General features: G+C 44.7%; 1 protein-coding gene across 1 annotated transcript; it reads left to right on the forward strand.

Moving 5' to 3' along the window:
• The first annotated feature begins 1,102 nt into the window (after positions 1-1,102).
• Positions 1,103-2,549, forward strand: TMEM174 (transmembrane protein 174). The gene is made up of 2 exons (XM_027606976.2): positions 1,103-1,725; positions 1,895-2,549. Exons 1-2 carry the CDS (start codon positions 1,103-1,105, stop codon positions 2,040-2,042), a joined length of 771 nt encoding a protein of 256 aa, XP_027462777.1. The 3' UTR covers positions 2,043-2,549.
• Positions 2,550-9,512: the final 6,963 nt, after the last annotated feature.

The raw sequence follows: 9,512 nt of genomic DNA on the forward strand, positions 1-9,512 counted from the left end.
TTATCATCAGGAAAGTTTGGGAATCCCTGCCTAGGGCAAGAGGGCAATTGTTTTCCTGGACCTTCTGCTCAATATTGGCAAAGGGAGCTAATATAACATTTAACCACTGAAGAGAGACATCTGTTTGGATAAGACTTGTGCAGGAAAGGAAAAAGGGGCTACACCTAGTATTCTGCGGAGGAAGACATTCATGGGGCCGCCTTGCAATTCCGTAGTTATGAATGACGGATAATGTCGTCAAAGACAAGCTTTCTTCTCTAAATTAGCTTGGGTTTGGTTGCAAAACACAGCAGCCTTGAAAATGTAGCTGCTGACTTCACCTTGGAGACCAGGGGCTGTGCTGCCACCATGGAGGGAGGGTCCAAAGCAGGTGTCCCCTGGACGCCAGGTCACACCTGATGCTTAGTCAACCTTTGCCAGTGATGTGGTGCGTTTCCTAAGCTGTCCTTCCTCACCCACAGCTGGAGCTATTCCCCACATGCTGAAAGCAAAAGGCACATGGACTGGTCAGAAGACAGCGCCTCAGAGCTCAGTGAGAGGTGTGGGAGATTAAGTGTCATCCCAGCTCAAGCTCCTGATGTGGGAAGGGCAAACACAGTCAAGAAATGGGTGTCTGCTTACTTCCTGTGAGCTGACTCAGGAGGAAAAGTGGGTGAGGTGTCTGAACATGTAAGGGGTACATCAAGGGCCCCCATTCCACCAGAGGCCCGGATGTGGCTCTGCCATCTCTCCAGTCCTGGTTTTGGTAGGATGCAAACGGCCTTGGAGCAATGCCTTTAGCATCTAGGAAAGCATCTCCTAGCACATGAGGACAGGCTCAAATACTTTTGAATGAGTGAAGGAATATGAATGAGAGAGAGCTTGTCACTGAATTGTAAAACAGAAACCTCCAATTGTTGACAGAGAATAGAAAACTTCAAGCTTCATTTCTCAGACCTTTATTCTTCTAAACAAAGTTCAGGCCTCTGCATGTTATACTCTGTTAACCACAGGGGCCCAAAGTTCTTCCATAACTAATCTGAGCCTATTATTACTCCACTCGGCTCTTAGGAGCCCTCACATTCCCTTCCCCTCCAGGAAGCGGGGTGATCACGGGCGGACGATGGAGCAAGGCAGCAGCCACTTGGAGGACTCCCCTCTCAACGTGTTTTCCGTCACTCCTTACACACCCAGCACCGCTGACATCCAGGTGTCCGATGATGACAAGGCAGGGGCCACGTTGCTCTTCTCAGGCATCTTCCTGGGACTGGTGGGGATCACGTTCACCGTCATGGGCTGGATCAAATACCAAGGTGTCTCCCACTTTGAATGGACCCAGCTTCTTGGGCCCATCCTGCTGTCAGTCGGGGTGACATTCATCCTGATTGCTGTGTGCAAGTTCAAAATGCTCTCCTGCCAGGTGTGCAAGGAAAGTGAGGAAAGGGTCCTGGATTCGGAGCAGACGGCAGGAGGACAATCATTTGTTTTCACTGGTATCAACCAACCCATCACCTTTCATGGGGCCACTGTGGTGCAGTATATCCCTCCTTACGGTGCTCAAGAGCCCCTTGGGATGAACACCGCCTACCTGCAGCCAGTGGTGAACCCCTGTGGTCTCATACCACCTGGAGGGGTGGTGAGCGCCACGCCAAGCCCTCCTCAGTACTATACCATATATCCTCCAGAGAACGCTGCATTTGTTGGTGACCAAGACTACCCTTCCTTTGTGGCCAGTGGAAATGACAGGTACGTTGAGTGGCATGGGGACACTCCCCTTCCAGCTGTCACAGTCGCGGCCCATGGCTTTGTCTGGTGTGTAAGGAAGGTGTTGGGAGAAGGCAAGCATCCGTGTGGCCTGGTTCCAAGAGAGGTGGCGTGGACTGTACCGGGTCTGTGTTTTCTGCTCCCATTTCAGATCCAGCCCTGATGCTGACCAGCTAGAAGAGACACAGCTGGGAGACGAGGACTCCGCCTGCTTCTCTCCTCCCCCCTATGAGGAAATATACTCCCTCCCTCGCCAGACTATGACGCTGAGGGAACAGCATTCAAGTCATTGTTGCTGACAAATGAGGTGTTCAGTGCTGTGACCTTCAGAGGTTAGACAGCAGAGCAGCCCAGGCAGCCTGACAGATACCATTTGAGGGGGGCCGGGTGGGGGTGGGGCGGGAGGAGAAATGGGAAGGAAAATAGCTCAGGTGGGTAAAAATTAGGCAGGGTGGGGAAATTTCCTTCTGGTACAGCTGGACATCCCCTGCATATGGCTCATGGGTAGGAATTTCACTTGGTCCACAACCCACCCCTTTTCTACTGGAAGGCACTGGTGTCTCAGTTTTAACTCCAGCAGCCAAGGGGGAAATCACTGCTGCTGTAGCCCTGGGAGTTTCCATGGCCATGAGAAGGGGGGTGGGCAGGGAGCAGGGAAGAGAAAATAGGCTCCTCTGGAGATTTCCTAGTACCTGTTTTCCACCCCCCGGAGGGGGTTTGCAGATTCCCAAACAACATGTTTGCCATTTGGTGTCCCTGGAGGACTCTGGGTATCTTAAAGGCTGCAAAACATTTTTTTAGTGGAATAAAATAAAATAATGTCTCCTGTTAAAAAAAAAAAGTAGCTGGCTACAGAATAAACTAATAACCATACAAAATAAATATGATAGGGCAATGATGTCAATAAATCCTTAAGTTATCACTGGGTCACAGTGACTCTTGGCAAGGGCAAAGCTTGGTTTGCCCACCCAGGCTGGGATCTGTGTTGGACAGGAGCTACCTGGGCCCAGCGACCAACAGAACATGGGGACTTCTGTAAGCACCTGTCTATGAGTTCTAAATTAGACAAAATAGAGCCTCATGTCAATACCTGGATAATGATGAATCATGGAAATGATCTTTATGGTCAAGACAAGCTCACCTTCTTTATAAAAGAAGTTGGTGCCCTTAATCTTCCTGAATCTGAACTGTATAATAAACAACCACGACAGATCAAAGACTTAAGAAGAGACAGTTACAACTGTTGGGTTTTAAAAGAAAATATTTTCCTTATTTCCTGCCCCTCGAGATAAGGGACACTCATCCCAGAGGAAGATAGGATTTAGCAATTCCTTAAAATTTTGGTACCATGTGTATATAGGAAGTGATTTTAATTAATTTTTATCAAAAACATCTAGTTTTCCAAGGATATGATTAAGATATGCTTGGTAGATTATTTTTGTGATTTGTGTTGTATCTTAGGAACAGAACGTTTTCATGGGAGAATTCATTTTGATGTGTGATGATAGAAGGGGATGGAAAAATAGGATTCCATTTACAGAAGCAATATTCATCAAACATTGGATTTCTGGCTGAGGGCCATCAGTTCTGGGGAGGAAGTGTGGTGACAGGGACATAGCCATGCGCATCACCCCAGCATACCCACTGGTAAGGACGCCCGGCATGCCTGCCTCTCTGACCCCTTCCCCTGCTTATCCTCACTCAGCCCACAGCTTCAGATTCCTGGATTTGGGTTACAATGAGCATCGAGGGAAGCTCAAACTGGAAAAGGATGTTAGGAAAGGGTGTCCACGTGTGGCAGCAGGAGGCAGGACCGCCGATTTCTCCCGAGGATGCCAGGAGTCCCACATGCAGGGAAGGGGCCTTGGGGAGTCTTTAGCTCCAGGCAGCAGAATGATTCGGCACAAACTGTCCCTGTTCTCAGAGAGAAAAAGGGCTAACATAGAGATAACTGATGCCTCCCAAACTGCATCAGATCTTTAGGAGCTCAGGGTGGGGGGCTGGCCTGCAACAGTCGGGAGTCAAGTGGGTGGGATGGGAATGTGTTCAGTCATTCAACATTTATTATCTCCTCTGCGGCCGGACATGGGCCATCAAGTGGGGATATAACAGTGAAACACTCAACAAATGCCCTCACAGAGCTTCTAGTTGGGGTGTGTGTGTGTGTGTGTGTGTGTGTGTGTGTGTGTGTGTGTGTGTGTGTGTGTGTGTGTGTGTGTGTGTGTGTGACAGATCTGACCACTCTCTGACATCCATGAGGAGTCCTGTAGCTTCAAGAGGGATTTGGACTGGTCAGGAGGGTCATGGGGGCTTGCTTGAGGAAGTGAAGTCAAGGCCCTTGACTTGCATAACCCCAGGGAGCACTGTTCATACTGGGTCGCCATGCGACTGGTGTCTCTTGACCTCTGAGGACGTTGCTGGGAGCTGAAGGAACACTAGCTGATATCCAGTCAAAGAGAAGGAGGGAGATGGCTGGCAACCCCTTGGAGCATCAGGGGGCGCCTTGCAGGCTGTGTAAACCGTACCGCCCTGCTGCCACCGTGCTCAAACTCTGGGAGGTGTCTTGCTGAGGTGGGGCACTCCCCAGAGACCGAGGTCCTCCTCCCGTTGCTCCACTGCGCCAGGCACGAGTCTAAGCTTCACTTGCACTCAGTGGCTCTCGACAGCAAAGTCAGCCCTTTCAATGCTCTCCCCACTTATTTGGCAGAGGGTGGGGGTACAGCATAAAAATAAAGCCTCTTGTTTGTGAAGAGCTGGCTGTGGGTGTCCGTTTTCAGCTTCTGACCTCTGGGGCGCCTCATTGGCCTTGTTGACTGTTGGATCCCTGGAGCAGGGCCGGCTGAAGCCCCATGCACCCTCCCCAGGATGGCTGGTGTTGCACCCCCAAACAGAAGCTCCTCATAGGAACCGGGGAGTAGACTTCTTACCAACAAAGAGAGCTTCCTGCCTGGTTCTCAGTAGTGTCCCTACCTGTCAAGTCACCAGGGCGCTGTATGCAGACCTCAACTCACACCACTCGGCCTCATACAGACCCCTCCACACGACCAGCACCCGGCTCCTGTTGAACAACAAATGTGAAATAAAGAAATTATCTATCAGATAGATAATTCAGGACCACTCTAGTGCAACTTAGCTGTTCTGGTGTTTTCTACATTATGCAAAATTTCAAACAAATACAAGAGTAGAGAGAACAGCAGTATATCAAACTCTGTGTGGCCCTCATCAACCTCAACTCATGACCAATCCTGTTTCCTTTACACCCCCACCCACAATCCCGCAACTGGATTTTTTTTTTCAGGGTTTTTCATCTTTTTACTTTTTTAAAGATTTTTTTTCTTTTTTTAAATGGAGGTATAATTGATAGACAACATTTTGTTAGTTTCAGGTGTACCATATAATGATTTGATATTTGTATCACCCAACTGGACTTTTAAAAAGCAAATCATGTCATCCTAAAATATTTCACTGTGTATCTTTAAAAGGTAAAGACTCAAAAAAAATCACACCATTAGTATGTCTAAAAACTTTATACTTACTTGATGTCATCAGATATCTAGTCCGTGTTCAACTTGCCCCAGTTTTCTCTATTTTATTGTTACCTCTTCATTTTGCTTGAATCAGGATCCAAATGATATTAGCTTTTTGCTAAATGCATCCTAAATTTCTAGTTATATATTATACTATATTCTGGGAGGCAGAGAGTTGGCAAATTATTCACAGTAGCAGATTCATATTTATTAAATTTCACTCTCCAAGCAAAAATGTTCTTCAAGATTTTTCACTTTGTATCTCCTTCTCTGTCAGTTCTCTGAAACTCTAGGAGTTCCCTGGAATTAGAAACTTATTTTTTCTGATTTTAGCACATTATTAGAGATTTTCCTAAACACGGGCCTAGAAGAAATATATACATGAAAACAAAAGGAGATCTTTAAGTGAATGTTTAGTTGAGAAATATCTGTTGCAGAATAGTTTCAAGAGTATCTGAAAACTCTGACGACCTTTAGCATTTTTGACTTGGTAGGAAAAAAAGGCTCTTTCCTCTAGAAATCATAAAAACTCCTTTGAACATTTCAGAAGTGGGAACCAGAGTCTCCTCTAAGAATTAATAGGCAGGGGCGCCTGGGTGGCTCAGTCGGTTAAGCCTCCAACTCTTGATTTCAGCTCAGCTCATGAGCGCGGGGTCCTGGGATGGAGCTCCACGTTGGGCTCCACTCTCAGCAGGGAGTCTGCTTGAGATTCTCTCTCTCTCTCTCCCTCTGCCCCTCCCCTGGTTTGCCCTCTCTCTCTCAAATAAATAAATTTTAAAATAAATAAGTAAATGATGGGCTAAGCCTCTTGCTGAACGTTAAAATACTACCTGGTACAATTTAATTCACAGAGGTTATTGATTATGGACCTCTCACCAATGAGATTCTCCTCAAATTAAAAATGGAATATATTTTCTGGACATGCCTACAACTCTTCCTTTGAAGGTGGTTAAGTATAAGTGTGTGTGTGCGTGTGTGTTCACCTATCCCTCTTATAGAATGTGATTTATGGATTTCTTGCCCATTTACTACCTGTAAATCATCAAGAGTTTCTCATGTCCCAAGCAGTCAGCAGTTGGTTATAAAGCCAAGAGAGAGCTGTCTAAATAAACCTTTCCTGGACTGCTCTTAAGAACTGATGACAAATCAGAAAGTGAAGACAACTCCATGGGAATGATTCTCACCTGCCTCTGGGATACCACAAAGGTCTCAGATACGGGAATTTTATTTGTCTTGAGCTTTTAAGAAGATTAATGACCAGATGAACTGGGAAGGAAATCAGTTTTCTGGGTTCCAGAAGTTTTCACCTGAAACAAAGAATTTGTCCTCTGGCACAAAACTTACACTTGTGTAAATCATAGACACAACTATGTGTGCCGGAGTCTGCTGATACACAAGGGGCTAAAAATGAAGCTTATGTAAGAAGTCCACAATCTTCCTGTTGGAATCCTCACATTTATTAGCTTAAAGAAATAAATTTAAAAAAGGAATGTGTGTGTATGTGTATACACTTTTTTAATATGTATGTTTTGATGAATATGTAAGAACTGGTAATAGTCATTTCTGATACAGAGGATGGGAGGCTCATTTTTCACTTTAGTCTATGCTAATTAATAAATTTTTTTTTACCAAGTCCATTTACTATGTGTTCATAAAATTATTTTTAGAATAGAGGAAGAAGAGAAGGAAATGATCTCTCTCCATGTACTTTTACTGTTAGCATCATCTTCTTGAGTCCTGAGGTAAATAATGTTCATTGTCACTGCTGCTTAGCTATCCCACAGATAAACACACAGGACACATTGCTGCAAATATGGTGTGTAGATAGACATGTGGACGCAAGTACCTTGGAATATGAACAACACTTTTACATGGACACACACACATAAGGGCTCGGGGGAGAGAACAGAGTGTTCTCTGTCCATCGCTCACCCTGAGTGTGAAAGATTTTTCACACATCCCTGCTGTTGCTGAAGTCCTCTGCGGGCTACTGGTCAGTGTTAGGCAAACACGGACCAGTGTCAATGGAGCAGCACAGAGAGTCGTGAGGCTGATTCCACAGGTTCTTCCTTTGACCATTTTCTCAACCCAGCCTCCCCCTTCACACCTTGAAAAACTGCTCACCACGGCAGCCGTTCGTTTACCTCTGTACCTTTGGCGGTGAAACGGAGAGGAACCTAGGTTACCTGATTCCTCAGCAGAAGTTGCTGGGGGCTAACCATTTCCTCCTCCTTCCTCTCTGGATGGGTGTGCAAAGACATCAGAGCCTGTAGCAGCCACCCTGGCCCTTTCCCTCCTAGGCCCCCCAGGCCCTCCTGCTATCCAGCCTCCTTCTGGGCCTCTGGGCCCGGCCTGATCCCACTTCAGCCAGGAAGGATGTCCTGATCCCTCTCAACTGTCTGAACAGGAGCCACAAAAACATGTTTGGAATTTCTCAGAAGGCAAACAGACTACGAAGGGAAAACAAAAAGTTCTGTCTACAAAGCTCCAAAGAGAACAGGTTTAGACTAGAGTGTGTCTGCGTCTCATTCGGCCCCTCGAGGCCACAGGGACTCACCCTTAGGAGTCACCTTTCTGGTCCCTTTGCTCGGCTGACCCCCTGGCCGACCCCCGGCTTACTCTGTGGTTCTCAAAGGCCTGTGGCAGGAGGCACCATGGCTACTTAGACTTGCGTATTTGGCAGACATCTTCTCAAACCTCAACAAAGTGAGTTTGTCACTTCAAGGGAAGTGATGGACGGTGTGTGTGTGGCCCACAATAACATTCAACCTTCCAAGTGAAAATGAGAATTTCTGAAAAACTTTTGTCATCATGAGCTTGACAACTTCCCCAAAAGTGGACTTTGATTTTGAGATCGAAGTGGTATTTAAAAATGTGAATTGAAAAAATATTATATAATGAGATGTGTCAACATTTGAAAAGGCCTGTATAACTCAGTGAAAATTTTCCACATGAGCACTAGATGATATTACAAAATCATGTGCATGTACAACATGTGTTCAACATGCTAGATGGACCAGTGGGTTTTCATGTAATAGAGTACACAATATTCATTGAAATGATTTCTTTTTTTTTTTTTTAAAGATTTTATTTATTTATTTGACAGAGAGAAACACAGCGAGAGAGGGAACACAAGCAGGGGGAGTGGGAGAGGGAGAAGCGGGCTTCCAGCAGAGCAGGGAGCCCGATGCGGGACTCGATCCCAGGACCCCAGGATCATGACCTGAGCCGAAGGCAGACGCTTAACGACTGGGCCACCCAGGTGCCCCTCATTGAAATGATTTCTGATTCCACTTTGTAACTAGCCTTTAAGAAACTGCCGTGTGAGTTTTGGTGTAGTATCAAAGAATAATATCTACGATTATCTGAAAAGCTTTAAAAATACTTCTATATTTTCCAACTTACATATCTGTGTGAAATCAGATTCTCTTCATGTAATTCAACAACAACAACACACTGCAACAGATTCAATGAAGAAGCAGATATGAGACTATGGCTGTCTTCTGTTAATAACGTTAGATATTTTTTAAAAATTTGCAAAATTGGAAAGAAATACCACTCTGCTCACCTTTTTTTTCCACATTGGAAAAAATATGTTATTTAACACATAAAGGATATATAATTGCAATTTTTATTTATTTTTTACTTTCTCTATTTTTTTAAAGTTTTTTTGTTTGTTTAAGTAATCTCTACACCCAACATGGGGCTCAAACTCACGATTCTAAGATGAAGCAAGAGTTGCATGCTCTTCCAACTGAGCCAGCCAGGTGCCCCTGTAATTTTTATTTTATTTTATTTTATTTTTAAAAGATTTTTTACCTATTTGAGAGAGAGACAGCATGAGCAAGAGAGAGACAGAAGGAGCAGGGGCAGGGGGAGAGGGAGAAGCAGACTCCCTGCTGGGATCATGACCTGAGCCAAAGGCAGATGCTAAACTGACTGAGCCACCCAGATGCCCCTGTAATTTTTATTTTTATGTTTTAATTTTTTTGAAGGTCCTGGAGCTATTTTAAATTTTTTTCAGCTTTATTGAGGTATAACTGACAAGTAAAATTATAAGATTTTAAACTAAACAATGTGATGATTTGATATAATGTAATTTTTTAATGATTAAACAAATAAATATTTAATCTTTTTTTGGTTTTAATTTCTAATATGGTAAGTACTAATAGATATCACAACAACAAAAATTCTTTGGGTTTCTCAATATATTTCAAGGGTATAAATGATTTCCAAAGTGTT

Source organism: Zalophus californianus, chromosome 5 (assembly GCF_009762305.2).
Source record: "Zalophus californianus isolate mZalCal1 chromosome 5, mZalCal1.pri.v2, whole genome shotgun sequence".
NCBI lineage: Eukaryota > Metazoa > Chordata > Mammalia > Carnivora > Otariidae > Zalophus > Zalophus californianus.